At 41.7% G+C, this 26,818-nt stretch overlaps 1 protein-coding gene across 2 annotated transcripts in view; it reads right to left on the minus strand.

Annotated features, from left to right (window-relative positions):
• Positions 1-21,619, minus strand: part of hunk (hormonally up-regulated Neu-associated kinase) — a 65,977-nt gene extending 44,358 nt beyond the window's left edge. The window contains exons 1-2 of one of the 2 annotated variants that reach the window (XM_059968674.1): positions 14,279-21,619; positions 9,554-9,846 (exon numbers count right to left, since the gene is read on the minus strand). In XM_059968674.1, the coding sequence (XP_059824657.1) occupies positions 9,554-9,846; positions 14,279-14,503 (518 nt within the window). In that variant the 5' untranslated portion in view covers positions 14,504-21,619. The remainder of the gene's footprint in view (positions 1-9,553; positions 9,847-14,278) is intronic. The other variant, XM_059968675.1, reaches the window with a different exon arrangement.
• Positions 21,620-26,818: the final 5,199 nt, after the last annotated feature.

Consider the following 26,818-nt stretch of genomic DNA (forward strand, 5'->3'; position numbering starts at 1 on the left):
CATTTAGAAATAGTCTACACCTCTACTTCTTCTACAAAGGTACATGACCATACACTTCCCTCCACCATATTCCACCTGCCACTACTTTATCAATTCTCCTAATCTGTCCAAGTCTTTTTGCAGACTCCCTGTTTTAAAAACGTGGGTTATCACCCAAGAAAAAAAATGGTTGGAGTCGCTTTGCACTTTAATGCAAGGGACTTCATTAGGTGTGACAAAAAATCAAACATGAAAATTAATGAAGATAGCAACAAAAAAGTGCCAATTCTTACAAAAAGATATCTACTAGAAAACACAATAATAGCTCCATACTTTGTCCGGTGTGAACTCCCGACAGCCCCCATCTCTCTCTCTCTAACTGAGGAGACAACCTGCTCCTTTTTTTAAGCACTAGGACAAACCATCTTTAATTACCTACAAAGTTAACTTAAGACTACACATGAATTAGATTATGATACATCGCACAACACAGTTATTTCTACTTACTTTGTAATATAAGTATCTACCTAAGTACAGTGTAGAAACAATATACACACATTTACACATCCCCATTACTAAAAGAACGGAAAATTCAGCCATGTAAAGTGAAAAAGACACTAAAAAGTTAACCCAAGTGTATTAGCTCAGTTTAGGACCCATTATAAGAATATACCAGGGAAGACATTTGTGGTAAAGAAGGCAAATGCAATGTTGGCATTTACTTCAAGGGGACTAGAATATAAAAGCAAGGAGATAATGCTGAGCCTTTATAAGACACTACTCAGGCTGCACTTGGAGTATTGTCAAACATTTTGGGCCCCATATATCAGGAAGGATGTGTTATCATTGGAGAGAGTCCAGAGGAGGTTTTCGAGGATGATTCCAGGAATGATGCGGTTAACATATGAGGAGTGCTTGGCAGCTTTGGGCCTGGGAGAGAAGAAGATGGCATTTTTACAAGTAAAAAGGTGGGAACAGGGTTCTGTCATCCATAACATTGACATATAACATGATAAGAAATGTTCTTGACACCAACCCCTGCAGTCACAGGCAGCCAACCAGAAAAGATCTCCTTTATTCCCAGTCTTTGCCTCCTGCCAGTCAGCCAATCTTCTATCCTGCTGCTGGTATCATGTATTATGTTAGATATCTTCTCCTCCACAGTCACCTTCAGCACAAGACTGTGTGCTCTATTTGCTTTACACTTATAACTGTGAGGCTAAGTACAACTCCAATGCCATATTTCAGTTTGCCGATGACTCCTCTGTGGCTGGCTGAATCAAATGTGATAACAAAACAGCATGTAGGAGGGAGATTGAAATTCTGGCTGTGTGGTACCATAACAACAACCTCTCACTCCACATCAACAAAACCAAAGAGCCGATTTATTGACTACAGAAGGAAGGAATAGGAACTACAGGAGTCAGTCCTCTTCATGGGATCAGAGATGAAAAAGGTCAATAACTTTATATTCAACGGTGTTATCATTTCAGAAGATCTATCTTGGGTCCAGCATATGTTGTTGTGAAAAAGGCACCTCTACTTTCTTATAAGTTTCCAAGATTCAGCATGTTATTTAAAACTTTGACTAACTTCTACAGATGCACGGTGGAGAATATGCTGCCCAAATGCATCACGGCCTGTATGGAAACACCAATGCCCTTGAGCAGACAAATCTTCAGAAGTTAGGGGATATAGCCCAGATTATCACAGGTAAAGCCCACCACACCATTGAGCACATTTATAAGGAGTACTGTCACAGGAAAATAACATCAATCATCAACCACCCTCACCATCCAGGCCATCCTCTCTTCTCATGGCTGCCATCAAGAAGATGGTATAGGTGCCTCAGGCCCTACACCACCAGATTCAGGAATAGTTATTACCCTCCAATCATCAGGCTCTTGAACTCACCCCAAGACTGAACTGATTCCACAACCTGTGGACTCACTTCCACCAACTCATGTTCTCAATGTTTATTATTTACTATTTTGTTTTTTGTTTCCTTTTTGTATTTGCATAATTTGTCTTTTGCACGTTCATTGTTTGTCCATCTTTGTTGAGTGCAGTCTATCAATGATTAAATGCAAATGAATCTCAGGATAGTATATGGTAACATACTGTATATGTACTTAGATAATAAATTTGCTTTGAACTTTAAACTTCACACAGTACCTTGAATATCTCCTGACGAAAGGTCTTGGCCTGAACTGTTGACAGTTTACTCTTTTCCATACATGCTGCCTGACCAGCTGAGCTCCTCCAGTATTTTGTGTCTGTTACTTTGATTTCCAGCATCTTCAGATTTTCTCTTTTTTGTAATTTTATGTTTGTTATCAGTGAACTGTTCGTTACAAAGGGCTTTATCAAATGTCTTATGCAATTTCAGTTAAAAACACATGCTTTAATATGTAACTTTAATATCCTCTTCAAAAAGTTCCATTGGGTTTATCTTTTACCAATCTATCCTTTTGCAGAACAACTGTAAAATTCTCAATGCATTCAGTCACTCTTTTCTAATTATAGATTTCAGCATTTTCCTGCAACAGATGTTTTGCTGACCTGTCTGAAATCCCCTGTTTCCTCTCTCCTAATTAGCATAATACCATGCACAATGGTCATTCCCAAGTTACATTTCCAGGATCAAGAGAAATTTGAAATGTAATAATTAGAGGAACCATTGTGTTCTTGGCTAGCTGCTATAACATCCTAGATCTTGAGATACGACAGTCTATAAAACCATTATTTCCATTGCCACGGGAATTTAGATTATGTTACCTTTGTGGTTCCCTGTCCCTGATACAGAATTTGTTTTTCTATGAATTTCTGGATTCTATCTTCTTCTACGCTAAATACTTAGTGTATATAAAATAATCACCAATCAAATCAACCAATATCATGGTGTTGTTTAAAATATCGCAATCATTGGTTTTTGCTGTACCATATTGGCCCAACCACACCAAATTTAATTGTATTTTAACATACTAACAGCTCATCCATCTCTTTACTACCTATTTTGTCAACTGATCAGCAGAACACACAATAGGTTATTCTATTTAGTATGGTCTTTTATTTTATTTTATTTTATTTTACTTTTATGTTGTTCTCTACCTCTGTAATCAACCATGGCTTGCCTTTAATATCACAATCATTGTCACTTTGATGAATAGGTTGGTCTTGCATCAAAGCAAGCACTGTTTTGTACACTGCTGGTGTTCTATGGTTTAGATTGCCTCTCAAAGTCTAACCCTATGTCCCTACCGTGAGAGGGAACGGGTAAAGCCAGCCATTAGGGCTTTGGTGAAACCGTATATGCCAATCCCCTGTACAGTGGATACAGTGGATTACAGAAACATTGATGAACTCCAACCATACCATCGACTTTGGACAATGGAGAGAGGAGATCATCAATGGCCTATGCTCCACTGGGAGATAAGGACCCAAGAAGATTAGCATATTATACTCTGCTGTGACTGGTATTTCTTAAGGTAAGGCTGGATATCTCCTTGACAATTCTGATGCTTGTGCATGTTCAGTGAAAGCCAGATGTTGAAGGCCAGGTGAAGGTCAGATATAGACACATATAACTTTCTGTTCCACCATGGAAGTTGCAGAGACAACATCAGTGATGCACAGAATTACTGAGCTGAGAGGCAGGGTGTACAAGGCTGACAGAAGAAACAGCATCTCATCCACGCAAATAGGATTATCAACCTTAAGTAATACAAATGCTTATAAATGGTTTATTTATTTTTCCTTGTTTTATTTTCTATTAATTACTTATAGGACTTGATGGTATTTTTGATGATTTTTAGTCAATGACAGCAATTCAAACTATTTTTAAACATATTTGATTTTTCCAGTTCTTTGACAGCAGTGAGAGGTCAAAGAGCATCAAAGTATACTGAGAGGAGGACCTTAAGATCTGCTACCTGAGGTTAAATCACTACTTGCAGGCTGAATGAGTCTGATTAGTTGGCATTCTGAATTTGGGTGGGCTGGGAGCACCATGGGCAGTGAGAACAAGGTGATGGGTCCTATCCAATAGGTGGAATGGCTTGATTTCATTGCCAGTCCTCTTTCTTGCCTTCTCCCCACAAACATTAACTCCTTTTCAAACTAAAATTTGTGGAATTTGAACCTTCAGAGATTGAATAATTCAGTCTCCACATTACTTCAGCATAGAGAACTTCAGAGATTTATCACCCACTGGGAAAAGAGAATCTTCTCTCCTTTGTCTTAAATCAGAGGCAACTCATTCGGAAGCTGTGACTCAAAGAACAAAGAACAATACAGCGCAGTACAGTTCATTCGGCCCACAATGTTGTGCCGACCCTTAAACCCTGCCTCCCATATAACCCCCCACCTTAAATTCCTCCATATACCTGTCTAGTAGTCTCTTAAATTTCACTAGTGTATCTGCCTCCACCACAGACTCAGGCAGTGCATTCCATGCACCAACCACTCTCTGAGTAAAAAACCTTCCTCTAATATCCCCCTTGAACTTCCCACCCCTTACCTTAAAGCCATGTCCTCTTGTATTGAGCAGTGGTCCCCTGGGGGAGAGGTGCTGGCTGTCCACTCTGTCTATTCCTCTTAATATCTTGTACACCTCTATCATGTCTCCTCTCATCCTCCTTTTCTCCAGAGAGTAAAGCCCTAGCTCCCTTAATCTCTGATCATAATGCATACTCTCTAAACCAGGCAGCATCCTGGTAAATCTCCTCTTTACCCTTTCCAATGCTTCCACATCCTTCCTATAGTGAGGCGACCAGAAATGGACACAGTACTCCAAGTGTAGCCTAACCAGAGTTTTACAGAGCTGCACCATTACCCCACAACTCTTAAACTCTATCCCTCGACTTATGAAAGCTAACTCTCCATAAGCTTTCTTAACTACCCTATCTACCTGTGAGGCAACTTTCAGGGATCTGTGGACATGTACCCCCAGATCCCTCTCCTCCTCCACACTCCCAAGTATCCTGCCATTTACTTTGTACTCTGCCTTGGAGTTTGTCCTTCCAAAGTATACAACCTCACACTTCCCTGGGTTGAACTCCATCTGCCACTTTTCAGCCCAATTCTGCATCCTATCAATGTCCCTCTGCAATCTTCGACAATCCTCAAAACTATCCACAACACCACCAACCTTTGTGTTGTCTGCAAACTTGCCAACCCACCCTTCTACCCCCACATCCAGGTCATTAATAAAAATCACGAAAAGTAGAAGTCCCAGAACCGATCCTTGTGGGGCACCACTAGTCACAACCCTCCAATCCGAATGTACTCCCTCCACCATGACCCTCTTCTGGTTCTGTACCCCACACCCTCCCATCTCCTGGCATCTATCCTGTTAGAATGTTATAAGATCAGTTATCAATCTTTCAAACTTCGATGTAAGTAGGCTCAACTTGTTCAATTGTTCCTTATAAGACATTCTTTCATCATAGGAATAAAGGCTGGTGAACCTTCACTAAAATTCTTGCAGTAAAAATCCTGCCTTAAATAAAAGATCATAACTATTCAGCACCCCAGGTGTGGTCCCATGAATCCCTATAAAGTTCTAAGACTTGCATTTGAATATACATATGAATGCATTTTTGTACTTAATTCCTCTGTGAATAAAGGCCAACATAACATTCCATTCACCCTCATAATTACTTGCTGTACTCGCATGTTAACGTTCTCTGTTTCATGATATAAGTGTTCCCAGATCCCTTTGTCAGGCAACATTCTGGAGTCCTTCTCCATTTAAAATTACCCTGATTTTGTATTTTACTGCCAAGTGGATTTACCCTTATTCTGGTCCATCTGCAAAATACATAAATACACAGTCAACCTACCTACTCTCAGTAGTCACCTGTACACCTGCTCATTAATGCAGATATCTCATCAGCCAATCAGCAACTCAATGTATAAAAGCAGGGATACATGAGAAAGAAAAGGTTCAGTTGTTGTTCTGACCAAACATCAAAATGGGGAAGAAATGTGATCTAATTGACTTTGATTGTTGGTGCCAGACAGGGTGGTTTGAGTAACAGTCTCTAGAATTCACAAAGAATGTTGCGAGGAACAGAAAACATCCTATGAGTGGCATTTCTGCGGACAAAACCACTAATGAGAGAGGTCAGAGGAGAATGGTCAGACTGGTCTAAACTGACAGGAAAGCGACAGGAACTCAAGTAACTATGCATTACAACAATGGTGTGCAGAAGAGCATCTCTGAATGTTCAGCAAGTTGAACATTAAAGAGGATGGGCTACAGCAGCAGAAAACCATGAGCATACACTCAGTAGTCACTTTATTAGTTACAGTACCTCCTGAACCTAATAAGGTGGCCACTTAGCATAGATTCCTTTACAGATATTTTGCTTATGGGGTGTTAGCTTTCATAAGTCGAGGGATAGAGTTTAAGAGTCGTGAGGTGATGATGCAGCTCTGTAAAACTCTGGTTAGGTTACACTTGGAGTACTGTGTCCAGTTCTGGTCGCCTCACTATAGGAAGGATATGGAAGCATTGGAAAGGGTACAGAGGAGATTTACCAGGATGCTGCCTGGTTTAGAGAGTATGCATTATGATCAGAGATTAAGGGAGCTAGGGCTTTACTCTTTGGAGAAAAGGAGGATGAGAGGAGACATGACAGATGTATACAAGATATTAAGAGGAATAGATAGAATGGACAGCCAGCATCTCTTCCCCAGGGCACCACTTCTCAATACAAGAGGACATGGCTTTAAGGTAAGGGGTGGGAAGTTCAAGGGGGATATTAGAGGAAGGTTTTTTACTCAGAGAGTGGTTGGTGCATGGAATGCACTGCCTGAGTCAGTGGTGGAGGCAGATGCAGTAGTGAAATTTAAGAGATTACTAGACAAGTATATGGAGGAATTTAAAGTGGGGGGTTATATGGGAGGCAGGGTTTAAGGGTCGGCATAGCATTGTGGGCCGAAGGGCCTGTACTGTGCTGTACTATTCTATGTTCTATGTTCTATCGTCCTCATGGCTTACTTTCCTATCTACTTTTGTGTCATTAGCAAATCTGCCTCAATTCACTCCATCCCTTTGCTGCAACCATTAAATTATTCTGTAAATAATTGATACTAGTGATGCTAGTAGCAGACCATATCATGGAACTCTTATTAAATCTAGAATATAGCTGCTTCGCCTTTCTATGGATGTGATTAAAATAATGTGTTTTTGTGTCTGATTCATTTTCCTAACCATCTTTTTTTACACTGTGGATTATGAGTGTATACAATGAGATACTAAAGGAGGCTCTAAACAGGGTTTCCCAACATGGCTTCTACCGACCTCTTGCTTAATGGTATTGGTCCTTGGCATAAGAAAGATTGGGAACCCCTGCTGTAAAGTGATGTAACTGGTATAATCTGAGCGAATGTTTGACAGAGCTCTGAGCAAATGCATTGAGAAGCTTCTGAATATATGCACTCGAATCTCTATCAAATCAGTATCTAATGTGATATGTTATTTACCTAAGTGGATATTCGATATTAGAGGTATCTTGAACTGGCCATTGTTAAACTTATTGCATTAGGTGAATTAGATTTTAAAATCAGTTAGAGGTACCAAAATAACCCACTGAAAATGTTGGAGGAACTCAGCAGGTCAGGCAGCATCTTTTTTATATTATTGACATACAGCACAGAATGGGCCTTTCCAGCCCTTTGAGCCATGCCACCCAGCAATCCCACAATTTGATCCTATCCTAATCACAGGACAATTTACAATGACCAATTAGTCTACTAACTGTCATGTCCTCAGATTGTGGGAGGAAACTGGAGCACTCAGAGTAAATCCACGCAGTCACGCGGAGAATGTGCAAACTCCTTACAGACAGCGATGGGAATTGAACTTGGGTCACCTATACTGTGAAGCATTGTGCCAACACTAAGCTACAGAGACAAATAAAGAACTGATCTTTTCAGTTGAGAAGCATCGACTCTTTATTCCTCTCTGTAGGTGCTGCCTGACCTGCTGAGTTCCTCCAGCAATTTGTGTGTGTTAGTTTGCACCTGCAGAATTTCTTCTGTTTCAGAGGTACCAAGATACTATTTTCAATTAAATAATATGTATCAAATTATTTAAAAATACATATTGGAAAAGGAAGAAGATGGCACCAGCAAACAACGCCACCCCCTCAAGACAGTTCATGAAGCAATCCCTTCTTCTACATCTCCTTTTCATTTCAGATATGGTTCTGCTACTGTTAGAGCCTGTTATCTACGTCCTGACATTGTGATGTAGAGCTGATAGGGCATTCTGGTGCTCTACTGTCTCCAGAGTATTCCACAAGGCTGCGACAAAGCATGCAGCGTGGAAGACAGGAAGCAGGAAGCAAGTTCACGATCAACACCTTCTCTCCCCAATCTCGCTGATGAAAGCGCTGGGGAAGATGGACATCATCGAGACGGGTGCAGAGGGAAGGCAAGTGCTCAGTGCCATCTACCAGCCTCTCACTCGTTGCAGCTGGAGAAGGCATCTGCGTGTGGCAGTCTCTTGTCCTTTCTCACTCACTACTTCCAAGGGAAGGCCCTTGTGTTTCAGTTACCTCTCCCTCCCTTGATGCTGTCAGCAGATGGTGCTGGAGCAAAGTGTAATTGACCCAGATTGTAGATTTGGACTGCAATTTTGGTGTATGATGTGTTCTCGTTTCTAACTCTCGCCCTGGTTGCTCTTTTCTGTTACAAGTTCTGGGAGACTTCTGAATCAGGGTGGCCTAGAGCTAACAGACACTGAGCTGAAATGTTCTGAAATATGCCTCCTGATTTTGTGTTTTATATTCTACGTTTTAATTTTTTTGTTGCCATTTGCATGTTTCTTTGCACGTGGGGGTAGAGGGGGGTTTGATGTTTGATGTTTTTCTTTGAACAGGTTGGTTCTATGGTTCTTTCTTTCGTGAATGCCTCTGAGCAAGATGAATTTCAGAGTAATATACTGCATACTTACGTTGATAATAAGTGTACTTTGAATCTTTGGAAAAGGTACCATCCAGTCCATTAAAACTCTCCCCATTCAACAGTTAACTTTCCTATCACATCAGCATCAGACTTCTAACATGCACTTTAAATAACTTAAACGTTGTTGGCAGTTCTTTTTTCCTATGTTAATGAATAAAGATATTTATCAAGCCAGGGATTCTAAATTTCCTTTATCACATTCTCATTTACATTCCAGTTTACCTAAACAACTGTAACAGATGTCAGAACATTGACTTCAAGGCTTTCTGATGCACTATTCATCATTTTAAGGTATTTATTTTGACATCTTTCAGGTGGCAGTATGACTTTTTGATGTTGGGAACAGCAGTGTCAGCCAAGTCTGCTTACATAACAAAGAGTTGATTACAATCGTCAATCATGATACTATGATAATATGCCCTTTTATAAGATTAAATCTACTCATTAAAAGAAAACACACACATGTGCACACACACACACACACACACACACACACACACACACACACACACACACACACACACACACACACACACACACACACACACACACACACACACACACACGTGCACACACATATGCACACCCATACACCTACCTATGGACAACTCCTGCTCGGTGCAGGTGCTCCACTGCTAGAGTGAGTTGCCTGATATATCGGCGTGCCTCTGCTTCTTCCAATATCTTTTTGTCATACATTTTGTGCATTAAGTTCCCTCCTGTGCATAGCTCCATAACCAAGTAGTAGCTGTTCTCTGTTTCGAGTATATCCAGAAGCTGCGTGATATTTGGGTGCCTGATCATCTGGTGAATCTGCCCTTCTCTCCGCAGGTTCTTTGTTACATAGGAGTCTTTCTTGGCTTTCTTCTTATCAATAACCTTCACAGCCACCTAACAGATAACAGAAATTCTGATTACCATTCAGCATGAAATTTGTTCCAGCCCGCGTCTGCAGCTAATTGATGAGCTAACTCCTTTTGGAAAGATAAATGACTCAAATTGAACAGGTGCCTTGTGGCCACTTGGATTTTCTGGTTTGAAATGTTCATACTTTCCCAACTACAACTGTAAAATACACCCAGCAGTTAAAACTATGTCTGGAAAGTACGGTTCAAATTATACATTGTAAGTAGTAAACGAAGTTTTGGTGATTATAGTTCTCTGATGGATGATAACCATTTAGAAACAAATTAAGGACGATCATACAAGAATGTGAACTGTATAATGTCAAAACGTTGTTGTTCTACAGTAATCTTTTAAAGTTAAATCAGGCCTGACATTAAATAATGCCAGCAATTCAATGCATCATTTCTCAAAGCAGAAGACTTCACATGTTGCAGTCTGGAGCACCTCAGAGGGTCCAGCTGCAGTTCTGGTGGGGAAAAGGAAACGTTGACAATATTAATATGCATTTCTGCTCACCGCACTACGTGATTGATGGAAAGGATGCAGAGGCGATTCACCAGGATGTTGCCTCAGTTATGACTCTGGATAGACTGGTTTATTTTCCCCATAGCCGAGGAGGATAAGCACTAACTTATCCCTCTCTTTTCCAGTTCTGATAAAGGGTCACATTAACTGCTTTCTGTTTTAGATGTGTTCTTTTACAGTCTGAGGCATAGAATGCTTGAGCAGGGAGATCACTGAGAACCATATAAAAAGTTGTTACGCAACAACTAGACTGTGCGCAGTTGTGATCACCACACTAGAAGAAGGATGCGATCATAATAGAGATGGTGTGACAGTGTTGCAGCAATGGAGATGATTAATTAAAAATTAAAGTATTCCTTTTTAACATGTCTTCAGCAAAAGTTAATAATTTAATGTACTTTTAATATCTTTACACCTGCTGTAATTTTTATGGAAAATTGTTTAGTGTTCAATTTTCTGCTCTGGGAAGAACTTTAAGAGCATTGTGATCTTGCACAAGGGAGAATGTTGCTTTTGAACCAAGGACATAGAACATAGAACAGAACAGCAGAGGAACAGATCCTTTAGCCCACAGTCTGTGCTGAACATGATGTCAAATTAAAGTAATTTTTTTCTACCAGCACATGATCCACATCATTCCATTCCAAGAATATTCATTAGCCTGTCTAAATGCCATTGAAACACCACTATGGTGTCTGTTTCTGCCCTACTCGTTGGCACAACCAGGTGACCAGAACTACACACAATACTCCTGGTGTTGTCTAACCAAGACTTAAAAGGCATGCTTGTGAGGCTCTCCTGTAGTTGATTTGCTTCTTCGCTGCCACCAATAACTTAACTGAGAAGAAAGGAGAAGCACACCAGGGGATTCAAATCAAAGTTAATTGAGGTAAAGGTGTTAATTTGGTGGAGGAAATAATTTGGTCCTTGCACAGAATGTGTATTTAGAACTGAACTCTGTTATTGCAACTCATGGCAGTCTAGCCTTGAATTAAAAATATATAGAACTATATATTCTCCAAACCAAAGGACATCATCAAAAGCCAAACCATTCCATATTTTGACCATTTTACTTGGAATTCTATAATTGTATTCTTGCAATCTAGTTTCCACCATTGTTACAATACTTCCTTGTTAAATCTATTGCAAAAGAGTGGTAAAGCAGAACATTAATTTTCATGCATAATGAATCTTCACTAAAAATACTACAAACTGAATGTTCCAGACTCTGTGACATTGTAGAGAAGTTGGCACATCATGATTCACCCGAGCAACTAAAATTACAGTAAGAACATAAAAAGGAATACTACATGTCCATGCGTAAAGCTATATTATTGATGAAGATCACCAATAAAACCCTTTGTAATTAATGCATTAGTCTTTGACTTTCTAAACCTGCCTCAGCCTTTAATATACTTGACCACATCACCCTTCTCTCCCGTCTCTCAGCCATACACCATCTAGGTTTGTCTGAATTCATCAAGCTCCATTCATATTTACCTAGTCATAACCAAAGATCACTAGCAATCCCTTTCCTAGATCTTATGTCTTTTCCAATTATAACCAAAAATCTTCAATCCGAATTATTAACTGAGTTTGTCCTTCCATAGATTCTGCTTCTATTTCAGACTTCCAGCATCTTCAGTTTATTAATGTTAATTCCTCTCCTATCCCTGTGGAGATTTGACATGATATCTAAATCCTTGACAAAATTTCCATAGACGTGCATTGGAAAGTATATTGACAGGCTACATCACAACCTGGTATGGAAACAACCAACACCTTTGAATGGAAATTCCTACAAAAGGTAGTGGATTGGGTCAGTACATCATGGGGAAAGCCCTCCCAACCATGGAGCATATCTACATTAAACACTGTCATAGGAAAGCAGCATCCATCATCAGAGAACCTCACCATCCAGGCCATGCTCTTTTCTTGCTGGTGCTATCAGTTAGAAGGTACAAGAGCCTCAGGACTTGTACCACCAGGTTCAAGAACAATACTACCCCACAACCATCAGGCTCTTGAATAGAAGGAAATAACTGTACTTACTTGCCTCATCATAAAAATGTTCCTACAACCAATGATTTCACTTTTAGGACTCTTTATCTCATGTTCTCATTAGTTATTGCTATTTATTTATATTTGCACTTGCAATTTGTTGTCTTCTGCACTCTGGTTGATCTTTCATCGATCCTGCTATAGTTAGTAATCTATGAAATTGTGAGAATGCCCCCAAGACTCTCAAGGTGTATAAGATGATACGTATGTACTTTGATAATAAAATTAACTTTAAACTTTCCCTTCTGATGGCTACAGCATTGCCTCTGATTATAACCATGGACTTATCCATGTTCATTCCTATTTCTCAGTGATACTATCAAAAGACAGGAGCCATTATCACCAAGCTGTGCCACACCATTGTATCATTCTGTCTCTAAATTTGTCCAGCATCCAAAGTGAGCCAATGAAGTACAGATAATTTTCTTCTGTTTTTGAACCAATAATTCCAAGTTTCCTTTGGTCAGTCTCTGAAGTTGAAGTGGATAGTCTGAAATATTGGTAATGCATTTGACTCAGAAATTAGTTTTCAGCTACTGTGCCATCACAAAGAGCAGCTTTGGCCTCTATGAGATTGCCCGACTTTGTCCATGCCCAAGCTAATCTCCTGTGAAACCCCTCATGTCTGTTGTAAAATCTCAAGACCTCGCTATTCCAACACAATACTGGTCAGCTTTTGGTGGTGTTTCCTCACAAATGTGAATTATCCAAAATTTAGCAGCAATCTTAAACAACCCCGGTCACTGACGATCCTTATGCTTGCTGACCACACTGGCTTGGCCCAAGCAACACTTTAGTCTAGAAATTGAACATTACTCTTTCTTAGTGTGTGAATGCCCATTCAGCTTTACAGAAAAACAAAAGCGAAATTGACCAATAAGACAATTGAAGGTGCAGGAGAATAGATTATGTACACGCAGAAAAATTGGCTGAAGTAGCATATGCACGGTTGGTAATTGGGGCCACACATAATACAGTGCACCTTCAGCTGCTTCGCTATACACTAATCTAAGGAAGGTGTATTGTGCCTGGTAACCACGTCTAATGTGGCTGTCCAGGTGCTGACAAGCAGAGAGGAAACACCTTCTACATTCACTCTTAGGATGGGAGGGATGACCTATGGGGAATAGTTCAGTTGAAGTGGTCCATAGTCTCTGATGAGTAGCAAGGTGAATACAGAGCACCCCTCCCCCCCCCCCCCCCCACCCTTGGACTGACGAGCTTAGAACTAAGGGTCGCGGTCTCAGTTTAGAGAGAGGGATACTCTGCTCAAAGGGTGGCGAGTCTTCGGGAATCTCCACTCCAGCAAGCCACTAAAGTCCTTACTTTTCGCCGAGGTCAATAGATTTTTGGTCAATAAGGGAATCAAGAACAGGCATCATGTGGGGCAGCGGACCGGCCGTTTTCTTGTTTTAACGAACAGCAGAGTGGAGTTCCCGTGGCTCGGTGGCCTGCTCCAGCTCCTTTCCCGTTTTATCATGGGTCAGATCACATCTGGTCCCGAGTTAATCCACCACCCCGAGGGAATACTTCTCCGGCATGAGTTAGCGCGCCTTTGACCAAAGGCGTTCGACTCCAGTGTTACCCTGGCTTGCTTCTCAAATGCTGGGAGACCTGTTCCGTATCTCCTGCACTTTTGTAAATATGCAAGGAGGAGTTGTTCTAACCTATTGTCATTATCAGAGCAGAAAACAGTATTTCTGGAAATATTGGTGTTAGACCTCTGAAGCAATTCATCATTCTTTTTTAAAGTTTTTGGTGTTTCGGCCAAATGCCCTTCAATGATCCAATTGAATAAAAAAATGAAATAAGAGTCGGAAAACTAAGTTACCTTTTCACCAGTCAGAACATGCAATCCTTCTCTGACTTTGGCGAAAGATCCCTCGCCTAATTTCCTCCCAATCAGATAACTTCCGACCCGTTTAGTGTGGTGGAAATTGCGGATTGACTCTCGAGAAACATGGGCAACCGAAAATGGAAGGGTAATTTCCGAGCCGGAAATGCGGAGTTCTCCCGGTGACTGGTCGTCGAGGCTGTCTCCGGCTGCCGCCGGCATCCTCGGCCTGGGAAGTGGCTTCTTTCGCCGCCTCTGCAGGAGGAACGTGCCGGCGATCCGGAGCGATAAACGCGGGCAGCAAAGGTCGACAAAATAAGTAATCCGCGCCGATTTCCAACTATCGGTAGTTCAACACCGGTCCGAACAACTCCGGCACCAAGTGGAATTGGAAGAACTCGCCCTGTGCAGGTGTCCAGTTACTTACACTTACAGTCTAATTGACACAAAGAATGTTAGTCAAGCAAGTTCCGTTCCTCTTCCCCGCTCCAGCAGTGTTTACAAGTGGGGCGGCGAACAGTTTATGTCAAATGTAGAGATCGTCATTCCGACAGCTCCACTGTACTTCCTGTGAGAGAGGCTAACGAGAGGGGTTTCGGAGGCAGCAAAGTAATCAGACAACTGCCATATCGGCGTATTTCTCTTCAGAAAACCCGCGGGCACGCTCCGCCGCTACAACCGCAGAAAGGGAGCAGCAACTCTCAGTGCTGGAAGATACATCTTCGTGTTTTCAGTTTGATCCCATTAATCGTGTCCGATCCATAGTCGACAGATGCGACGCCGCTCGGCGGTTCGTATAGATTTCTGGTCAGTTTCGGTCACTGGAGCATTCTCGGAGACACACACAGACATGCACACTCTGAGCTGCGCGAAGGGCACCCCTGACTTCATCTTTAGAACTCGGATTTCCAGAAGGCGGGAGCACTCCCAACCCCTTTTCCTCGTACGCCACTTGTGATTTTTTTAACCTTCTCACTGTCTCCCTTCAAATTTGATGACGCTTTGTTCTATCCTGCTGTGAACTACCTTTTATTTTATTAATTGTACCTTTCCCGAGCGGCACGGTCTTTAATCAGCTCCTTTTGAAATCCTGTCAAACATTTCTCTCCGATTCTCAGCTCACTGAAGTAAAAGAAAGGTGCTTTTAATAATACACTTTCAAACTCTTTGTGCAGCGTTTATTAATGATGTATCATGTTTTCCCTCCTTTACCAAAACGGCGCCGAAACTTTTCTCCCAGGTTTTCCAATTTTGTTCGTATCTCCACATCGCGAGGGAAACGGAAAGTTGCTCCGCTTGGTCGTATTTCTATCGCCATACGTGTCTGGGTCTATACTCTGGTTATTATTAATGTGCCCTTCACCTCAGCGGAGTTTCTGCAGAATTGTGTGATTGTGACCCTTGTTTCCTTCCTAACTTGACGCTTCTGGATCTTTCCTACTTTCCGTGATTTTCTGCACGTTCGCCCTGACCCGCACAATGCTGACCCTTCCCTGGTCTGTCTCTGTTAGCTCTTTATTCTTCTTGTGGTTTCCCGTCTCTCGTCGAATTTTGTTCTATTTCAACCTCCCATTTCCTCCCTAATTCAGTTTATCTCGTCTTTAATTTGCTTTCTTTCGTGCTTGCCGCCCTGTGGTTTTGCCTCTTCTTTTGCTCACCAGGGAGCCCCGAAGCAAAGCAAACGCTAATAGTTTTCCGTTCACCGTTTCATTTGTCCCGAGGCAGCAGTGCTCTTAATTGGCCGGTGTCTTACGTCTGCAGTGCCATCTAATTCCCTTTCATGCTGTCTAGCAACCCGCAGCAACCTTTTCATTCAATTATATATTCTGAGGCTAAATAGTACACATTTACGCTCAGTGGCTGAGAGTATTCATGGTCTTCTGCACATGTGTGTTCAGATGCTCTTCGGCACACCACTGTTGTCACTTGTCCTTATTTGAGTTACTGTCACCTTCCTGTCAGCTTGAGCCGTTCCTCTCTGACTTCTCTCATTAGCAAGGTGTTCTTGCCCACAGATCTGCCCCTGCCCTCACTGGCTTTTTGTTTTAATTTTCACACCATCCTCTGTAAGCTCTAGAGACTGTTCTGTGTGAAAGCCATCACGTTTCTTCCCCATTCTGTTGTTTGGTCTGAACAACCAAAGCTCTTGACCATTTCTGCATGCTTTTTGCATTGGGTTACTGCTGCATAACTATTGACAGATTAGATATTTCCATTAATAAGCAGTGTTTCAGCGTAATTAATAAGCTCACCACTGAGCGAAGTTTTGCTATAACAAAGACATCTGTATGTTTTATGTTATATAAAGTTTCCCGATCAAGGGGAAATTAAACAAATGGAATTGGAGGCAGCGCAGTAGTTTAGTGGTTAGCACTATGTTACATTGAATCTGGAGTAACAATCATTTTGTTCTGCTTTACACTTAGATACTGAAGAATGACAATAAATAATTGATGGTAGTTTAGCAGTTAGTGTGACGACACTGTAGCAATTAGCACAATGCTTTACAGTACCAACAACTTGGGTTCAACTCCGTCTGTAAGGAGTTTGTATGTTCTTCCTTGACCACCTGGATTTCCTCTGGGAGTTCTGGTTTCCTCCCACAGACCAAAGACCTACCAGTCAGCAGGTTAGTTGATTTTTGTAAATTGTCCCATGATTAGGAGATGGACGGAGAGCCACAAGGGCATGTTTCGTGCTAAATCGCAATGGGTAAATATTTAAAAATTACAGTTCAGGGTTCAATTGCAATGTTGTCTGTGAGGAATTTGTATGTTCTCCCCATGACCATGTTGTCATGGTCCCTTCTGGCAATCCCCCACCTTGCCATTTACCTCAGGAATTGGTCCTCAATCCCCTCGTTTAGTTTCCAATCATTCCCAGGTTTCACTAACTACACACACCTGCTTTCCATCAGAAAACGCAGGATAAAGACCCTGTGATCACAACAAGGAGTTGCCAGTATGTTGGTTGACTCTTGTGTGAGTAACCTTGGTTCATGGTTCTTAGGACTGCCAGTTCTAAGTCTAGCATCGCTCCTGGATACCGACTCCTCTCTAGCTATGTCAATAACGCCTCCCGACTCTGTCTCCGCACCCGTGTTCTGCACTTGGGTTCGTCCACCGCCACGCTCGTGTAACACATGTGGGTTTCCTCTGGGTGCTCTGGTTTCCTCCCACAGTCCAAAACTGTACAGCTTAGTAGGTTAATAGGTCATTATATATTGTCCCATGATTAGGTTAGGGTTAAATGGGGGGGATTGCTGGACAGTGTATCTCAGTGGGCTGGAGGGGCCTATTCTGTACTGAATCTCAATAAATAAACAAAAATTTGCAGGTGATGTGAGTCCAATTCCCACCACTGCCTGTCTGGTGTGTGTATGTTCTTCCCGTAACTGCATGGGTTTCCTCCTGGTGCTCCAGTCTCCTCTCACAGTCCAAAGACGTACCAGTTGGTAGGTTAACTTTTACATTGTAAATTGTCCTATGATTAGGCTGGGATTAAATCGGGGGATTACTGGGCAGCACGGCTCGAAAGGCCAGAAGGGCCTATTCCATGCTGTATCTCAATAAACAGATAATCATTAGACAATCTTGGCCTATGTCTTTTCTGTGTAATACCGTGATATTCTGGGAGCCGTTGTTGCTGACTTGCTGATTCCAGAATATATTCAGGAAAGGGAATGTGGAATATTTAACACTTGATTTTCATTTTATGGAATGGCTTGAAACCATCAGATGTTAATATAGATGATAAAGCACGAGGAATATAGAAGTGGTGTTTCTTTAGAGAGGAGAGGATTTGAATCAGACTGAGTATAAAATGCAGCAACTCATAGCAGTTTGTTTGGAGCTCTGACCAGCGATCGGTCTGCCTTTGGGATTAATAAGCAAGAATAAATTAAAGGAAGGCAGGGGAAAACACAACGGCCATCGTCTGGACAGTCAGACTGGTGATTTTGAGGCTTCAGCTCTTCAAGGCTTCAGTCAGAGTCAGCAGGAAAGAAAAACTCTAGGTAACTTTTTTCTCCTCCCTTCTCTACATTTGCGTATTTGGGACAGCAGAGATAGCAGGCAGGATAGCTGAATGCTCCTCTTGTGGGGTGACAGAAGGCAGGGAGACCTCCAGTGTTGCGGAGAACTACAAATGCGAGAAGTGCGTCCAGCTGCACAATCCGTGTTAAGAAGCTGGAGCTGGAACTTGACGAACTGTGGATCATTAGGGAGGCTGAAGGGGTGAATGATAGGACATTTAAAGAGGTGGTTACACCAAAGGTGCAGGACACAGGAAACAGGGTGATAGTCAGGAAGGGGGAAAGGGGTTAAGGATCCAGTGCAGAGTATCCCTGCGGCCATCCCCCTCAACAACAGGTATACCACTTTGAAACTGTTGGGGGGCGGGTTCACCCAGCAGAGGAAACTCACAGCGGTCGGGTCTCTAGCACTCAATCTGGCTATATGAATGAAGGGGAAGGGGAAGAAGAAGCGTTCTGTGTTGATGGGTTATTCGTTAGTTAGGGGAACAGAAAGGAGGTTCTCTGGGCGAAAACGAGATTCCCGGATGCTATGCTGCCTTGCAGGTGCCAGAGTCAGGGTTTATCTCAGATCAAGTCCTTAGCATTCTCAAGTGGGAAGATGAAGAAACAGAGGTCATGGTCCATGTAGGTACCAATACATGGGTAGGATGAGTGATGAGGTTCTGCATAGGGAGCGCAGGGAGTTCAGTGCTAACTTAAAGGGCAGGACCTCCAGGGTTGTGATCTCAGGATTGCTATCTGTGCCATGTGCTAGTGAAGCCAGAACTAGGAAGATTTTACAGTTTCATACATGGCTAAGGAGTTGGGCTCTCTTCCAAGAAAGATAGGACATGGACAGAAGGGACAGTTTGCACCCGAGCTGGAGGGGAACTAATATCCTAATGGAAGGTTTGTTAATGCTGCACAGGGGTTGGGGGGGAGGATTAAACTAAAGTTGCAGGGAGTGGGAACCAGAGTGCTGGAACAGTTAGTAGAGAAGTTGTGGAGGCAGATGGTGGTAAGTACTCAGATCAAGTTAGGAATCGAAAGGTTGAGCATGGCGTGACTAGTGTTGCCTATATTTCAATGCAAGAAGTATCGTAGGAAAGCCAAAAAATAGTGCTGAAGATGAGGTAGCTGGTTTACAAACAGAGGCAATGTGTAGTGAGGAGAGGTTGGTGATAGGGCAAAATTGCAGGCAACAGGATGAGTTGCAACATGAAAGGCAGACAATATAAAAAGGGTGAATACAGGACTGAAGGTGTTGTATCTGACTATGTGTTGCATATGGAATAAGTAGATGAATTTGTAGCACAGTTACAGATTGGCATGTCTGATCTTGTAGGCATCATTGAATCATGACTGAAAGAAGATTATAGCTGGGAGCTTAACATTCAAGGCTACACACTGTATCAAAAGGACTGGCAGGAAGGCAGAGGGGGTGATGTTCCTCTGTTGGTAAAAAAATTAAATCAAATCATTAGAAAGAGCTGACATAGGGTGGGAGGTGTTGAATCATTGTGGCTAGAGCTAAGGAGTGGATCTATCAAGGTAAAAAGATCCTGATGAATGTTATATACATATGACCAAACAGTAGTAAGGGTATGACCTACAAATTACAATGGAAGATAGAAAATGCATGCCAAAAGGGCAATATTACAATGGTCATATGGATTTCAATATGCAGCTTGATTGGGAAAATCAGGTTAGTACTGGGGTCCAAGAGGGGGAATTTCTAGAATGCCTATGAGATGGCTTTTTAGAGCAGCTTGAAGGTGAGCCCACAAGGGGATCAGCTTTTCTGGTTTGGGTGTTGGGCAATGAACCAGAATTAATTAGAGAACTTAAGGTAAAAGAATCCAAAGGGGTATGATCACAATATGATCAAATTCATCCTGAAATTCAAGAAGTAGAAGCTAAAGTCAGATGTATCAGTATTAAAGTGTTGTAAGGGGAATTACAGAGGTATGAGAGAGGAGTTGGTAGAATTGATTAGGAAAGAACATTGGCAGGGATGATGGCAGAGCAGCAATGGCTGGAATTTCTCAAAGCAAATTGGAAGGGACAGGATATATACACCCCAAAGAGGAAGAAGTATTCTAAAGATATGATGATAGAATTGTGGCTAACAAGAGAAATGAAAGCCAAAGATAGGGCATATAATACAGCAAAAAATAGTCGTAAGTTAGAGGATTGGGAAGCTTTTAAAAACCATCAGAAGGCAACTAAAAAAGTCATTAAGAAGGTAAAATGGAATAAGAAAGTAAGCTAGCTAATAAAATTAATGAGGATACCAGAAGTTTCTTCAGATGCACAAATTGTAAAAGAAAGATAAGAGTGTATATCGGATGGCTGGAAGGCAATGCTGGACAGGTAGTGATAGGGAGACAAGGAACTGGCAGACCAATTTAATAGTTTGTATCAGTTTTCACTGTGGACGATACCAGCAGTATGGTAGGTGTTTCAGGAGTCGGGGTCATGCATTGTGTGAAGTTACCATACCAAGAGAGAATGCTCTTGGGAAACTGAAATGTCTGAAGGTAGATAAGTCACCTGGACCAAATGGTGTACACACCAGGGTTACGAAAGAGATGACTGAGGAGATTGTGGAGGCATTAGTAATGATCTTTCAAGAATTACTAGATTCTGAAATGGTTCTGAAAGACTGGAAAATTGCAATTATCACTCCACTCTTCAAGAAGGAAGAGAATGTATCCAGAGATACCGGCCACGTGACAGACGCACTGCCACCTGGCTGGTCGGAGGACACACCACATGCCAATCAACATTTGGTCCCTCCCAACTAATCAATGCACACCTAAATTATTGTTCACCTTAATTGGATTATTGCGCCCAGCCCCATGCTTTAAAAGATGAGACTTGTCCTTGGCTCGCTTTCTCTTACAGACCACCTCATTGAAGGTAAGTGCATTGATTTATGTTTGGGAAGGTCTATCGTTTGTCCTGGTAAGGGAGCCGTGGCTATCCAAGGTCAAGGGGGATAGCTGTTGTAGTGCTTTTCCCTTGTTCTTTGTATGTGTAACTGTACCCTGTCCCCACACCGCTTCCTGTGTATTGTAGTTGCTTGTGTTGACCCGACTTCCCCTTTAATAATAAATTCCTTATTATTAAAACTGTGTGCGTCCAGGCCTCTACTGTTGGGACTCAAAGAACCAGTTATTTCCATCACAACAGAGAGGCAGAATAAAGGAAACTATAGGCGAGTTTGTCTGACCTCAGGGAATTGCTGTATTCGAGCCACCCAGATCACAATTGTATCCTTTTGAAATGCTTCTTGTTCAAAACTCTGTAAATTATTTTTATATCAAATATTTTAAATCTGGGTTGCAAAGTATGGTTTATAAAAGTAGAATTAAAACCTTGACTCCCATCAGGGACACCAAACATAAACCACATCTCCACACTGAGGATGTATAGAGCTGATGCGCACGAGGCCTGAAATCCACTGATCCAGGTATCTTGTAGCATCTGGTGTAACCTTTTACAGATTTCAGTCACTCAACTCCTTTTGTGAACTCCATTCAGTTCTGCTCTGCATTAAGGAGAAGCATCCAGCCTTCTTAATTCCAAAGAGTTTAAAGACTAAATGCTTCTATGGGGAAAAAAAAATAATCCCAATCTGTAATTCAATCGACTTCCTCGTTAAAACCCACACAAACCCACACTTTTTCTTCAGTGAAGTAGACCACATTCAGCAACTCATTATGGTTATATTAGTTTCCAAATGAAAGGAAATATATGTTGTTCGCTTTTTATAAGATAACTTCATAGATTCAGGTGGCAGCAAGAATATTATCCAATTTGTTTTCTAGACAGCTCTGTGATAATTATTGCCCTGCAAGGTTCTGATATGGAAAAAAGTCCTAAGCAATCTGGACCTTGTTCCGCTGTTCGTATACCAGTATCCCATTGTCTCTTGCTTGATGATAAAACACCATGAGTACAAACATTCTGAACATCTTCAAAATAAATTATTTCAGAACAGACAGGTTTGGGTGATGTTGCTTTACTATGGTCTTTGTTCACTTTGTGGAAGAGCGCTTAAACACATTAATCTGTGGAGTTTTTTTTTGCAGTCCATTTGGGTCATGCCCCCTTCTCATTACTACATCAGGGTGGAGGTACAGGATTCTGCAGTCTCCCACTCAGTGATTTAGAAACAGCTTCTTCCCCTCCGCCATCAGATTTTTGAACAGTTTATGAAGACATAAATACTAACTTCTTTTATTTACACTGCTTATTTATTTACATGGTTTATAGATCTTTGTGTTACATTGTACTGCTGCAGCAAAACAACAAATTTCACAGTATATGTCTGTGATAATAAATCTGAATCTGATTCATCACATGAATTCAGTGCATATTTTGATAGAAATTTACACAACAGTGTTTGTTGATATCTTGTTTCAAAATATATTAATCATAGAGTAAGCAGTGTGATTAATATAAAGATTTCCAAATCAAGTAATTATCATTATTGCAAGCATTATTTATTTTATCCTTCACGTCAGTAGTAGCTTACATATTCATTCATCTTGTCTTTAGTTGGAGAGGTAAATAGATTGCTTCCCCTTGAATACATGGCTGTGTCCAATTCAAGACTCAAGACTGTTGATTGTCATATTTCAGTACATTAGTGTAAAGGGGAAAAAATGACCTGATGCAGCAAAAAAAAAGCATATAGAACACAAAAAAAGAAATAAGCACAATAAATATAATTATAAAAGAAATCCTATAAAACACAATGCACAAAAAATTGTAATAGGCAGACTGTATGTATGTAGGTGACACTGGGTAATAAGACCATAAGATACAGAAGCAAAATTAGGCCATTTGGCCAATCAAGTCTGCTCCGCCATTTCATCATGGCTGATCCAATTTTCCTCTCAGCCCCAGTCTCCTGCCTTTTCTCCATATCCCTTCATGCCCTGAACAATCAAGGATCTATCAACCTCTGCCTTAAATATGTAGTGGTGGAGGGGTGAAGTTAGATAAGGTGTATGTAGTAGTGGTGTGGGTTAGTGGGGTAAATGTTGATCAGCCTGATATCTAGGGGACAGCAGCTGTGTTTGATTCTAGTGTTCCGGGCGTGGATGCTGTGTTGCCACTTCACTGATGTGATTGGGATGGGCAGTCCATATGCAGGCTTTGATGTGCTTTCTGAACAGTGGACGATGTGTTCTGGGATGAAGACAAATTGTGCAAGATGTGCGGACCCAAGAGTTTGAAACTGCTCACAGTTTCCGTTGCTGTGCCGATGATGTGAAGAGGGGTGTGAATGGTTTTCTTGAAGTCAATAAGCATCTCCTTTGTCTTATTGACATAATAAGGAGGTCCTGAAGAAGGATCTTGGCCTGAAATGTCAACTTTTCCATAAATGGTGCCTGGCCTGCTGAGCTCCTCCAGCATTTTGTGTGTGTTGCTAAGAAAGAGTTTATTTACCAGGCACCAGGCCTCAGGCTCTTCCACCTCCTCTCCTTAGGCTGCTTCATCACTGGTTGTCTGAGAGTAATCATTTCTAATTGCTTAATATTATGCTGCAATTGATCAGTTATGGAGTCAAAGAGTCAAACAGCCAGAAACAAGTCCATTGTGCTATCACATCTAGGCAGATCAAGTACCATTTGTACTCACCCCAGGCACCAATACTTAGTGCATGTAGCTTTCTGCATCTCAGACTTGAGTGTTCATTCAGATTCTTCTTAAATGTTGTGAGAGTAATGATCTCTGCAATCTTCTTACTCAGTGTTTTCTGGAGATTTTTTCTCAGATATCCTCTGACCCTTCTCCTCAGCTTAAAATTATGCTCTCGGGATTCAGGGATCTCCATTATGACAACAATCTTCTTAAGGCTGCTGGAGCTCCTAGGGTTTGGATGCTTCAAAAGGAAAAGAAAGGGACGGTTGTGGTATTACTATTACTAGGGATACTATCACAGCTGCAGAAAGGGAGGACATGGAGAAGACGTTGTCTACTGAGTTGGTGTACATGGAAGCCAAAAACAGGAAAGGTGCAATCATTCTACTGAGAGTATTGTTTAAACCCTAGACCCCTCCAATGGCAGCAGAGACACCAAGGAACAGATCAGAAGGCTGATTTTGGAAAGATGCTAAAACAGCAGGATTGTTGTCATGGGTGATTTAAAATTCCTTAGTATTGATTGGCATCTCCTTAGCACAAAAGGATTGGATGGGATGAAATTTGTTAGACGTGTCTAGGAAGGATTCCTGACACAACATGTGGACAGGTCATCTAGAGGAGAGGCCATGCTGGATCAAGTACTAGACCATGAATCTGACCAGATGACCGATAACTCATTGGTCGAGTGCTTCAGAGATAGTGACTGTAACTCCACGACTTTAACAAGCATTGTACAGCAATAGGAGCAGATGGTATGGAAGAGTATTTAATTAGGGAGAAGGTGAATTATGATGCTATTAGGCAAGAACTTGGATACATAAATTAGGACCCGTGTTCTCATAGAAATGTATAATGGAAATGTGGACATTGTTTAGGGAGTACTTGCCCAGGGTTCTGGCAGACTTGTTCCATTGAGACAGCAAAAAGGTGTTAGAGTGAAGGAACCATAGTTGACAGGATATGGAACATCTAGTAAAGAGGAAGAAATAAGCTAATTTAAGGTTAAAAAGCAAGGATGAGACAGGGCTCCAGAGGGTTATAAAGTAGCTAGGGAGGAGCTTAAGAAGGGATTTAGGAGAGTCAGAAGGAGACATAAGAAGGCCTTAGTGAGTAGGATTAAGGAAAACCCCAAGGCATTGTACATGTACATGAGGAACAAGAGGATAATTAGAGTGAGGGTAATACTAATCAGGATTAAAAGAAGAAACATATGCCTGGTGTTGGAGGAGATCGGAGAGGTCCTTAAGGAATACTTTGCTTTCGTATTCACTGGTGAGAGGGACATGATGAATGTGAGAACAGCATAAAGCAAGCTGATATGCTGGTGGGTGCATGAACTGAGTTGTCAGGGATGGTGGTAGAGGCAGATGCATCAGGGACATTTAAGGGACTCTTAGGTAAGCAGATGGATGAAATTAAAAATTGAGGGCAATGTGACAGAGAAGTGTTAGATTGATTTTGGAGTAGGTTAACACATTGGTACAACATTGTGGACCAAATGGCCTTTCTACTCTTCAGTGTTCTCACCACCCATTTTACCTCTGATTCTCATAATTTTGCTTGCCTTTATCAGGTCCTCCCTTAGCCTCCTTTGACGCCAAGGAAACAGAGCTCAGTCTATCCAGTCTCTCCTCATAACTGAACCATTCCACCTGAAGATAATTTCTTTTGTGATTGCAAGACACCGTTGGACATTGATTTCCACAGGTCTACTTCCCTTGTGTGGTGGATAAGCAGTGAGGCAGCTGTGTCACAGGTAGATAGGGTAGTTAAGAAAGATTATGGGGTATTAGCTTTCATAAGTCAAGGGATAGAGTTTAAGAGACGCGATGTAATGATGCAGCTCTGTAAAACTCTAGTTAGGCCACACTTGGAGTATTGTGTCCAGTTCTGGTCGCCTCACTATAGGAAGGATGTGGAAGCATTGGAAAGGGTACAGAGGAGATTTACCAGGATGCTGCCTGGTTTAGAGAGTATGCATTATGATCAGAGATTATGGGAGCTAGAGCTTTACTCTTTTGGAGAACAGGACGATGAGAGGAGACATGATAGAGGTGTACAAGATATTAAGAGGAATAGACAGAGTGGACAGCCAGCGCCTCTTCCCCAGGGCACCACTGCTCAGTACAAGAGGACATGGCTTTAAGTAAAGGGGAGGGAAGTTCAAGGGGGATATTAGAGGAAGGTTTTTCACTCAGAGAGTGGTTGGTGCATGGAATGCACTGCCTGAGTCAGTGGTGGAGGCAGATACACTAGTTAAGTTTAAGAGACTACTAGACAGGTATATGGAGGAACTTAAGGTGGGGGGTTAAATGGGAGGCAGGGTTTGAGGGTCGGCACAACATTGTGGGCCGAAGGGCCTGTAATGTGCTGTACTATTCTATGTTCGCTGTTCTATGTTCAATCCTCAGGCTTGCATTGTAGCATGGTGTCTTCTGGGCTTGGTTGGGGGTGGCCTCTCCCATCAGTGCTGCCCCCTAGTGTTGGATCAGTGGAATTAAAGGCTGGTCTGCTGGGAACCATCAATCTGCATGACATGTCACTCAGGGACTTAGACTAAAAATATGTTTTCTACATGGCTGCATTTTTTTCCTTTCTCATTATTTTGTATGCGCAGATATGCTTTGGCACCTTGACCGCAGAGGAACACTGTCTCATTCGACTATATCCATGTATGGTTTGGATGACAGTTAAACTTGATTTGATTTGAGGTAACATCCTTAGAGTCATTGAGTAGTGCAACACAAACAATAGGCCTGTAGCATCCTGGTAAATATGTCAATTTAAAAAGACTTAAAAACCTTCTGGAAATGTTCAGCAGGTCAGTCCACATTTTATAGACATAGCATGGAGCCCAGTCC

Source organism: Hypanus sabinus, chromosome 4 (assembly GCF_030144855.1).
Source record: "Hypanus sabinus isolate sHypSab1 chromosome 4, sHypSab1.hap1, whole genome shotgun sequence".
In the NCBI taxonomy this organism is placed as follows: domain Eukaryota; kingdom Metazoa; phylum Chordata; class Chondrichthyes; order Myliobatiformes; family Dasyatidae; genus Hypanus; species Hypanus sabinus.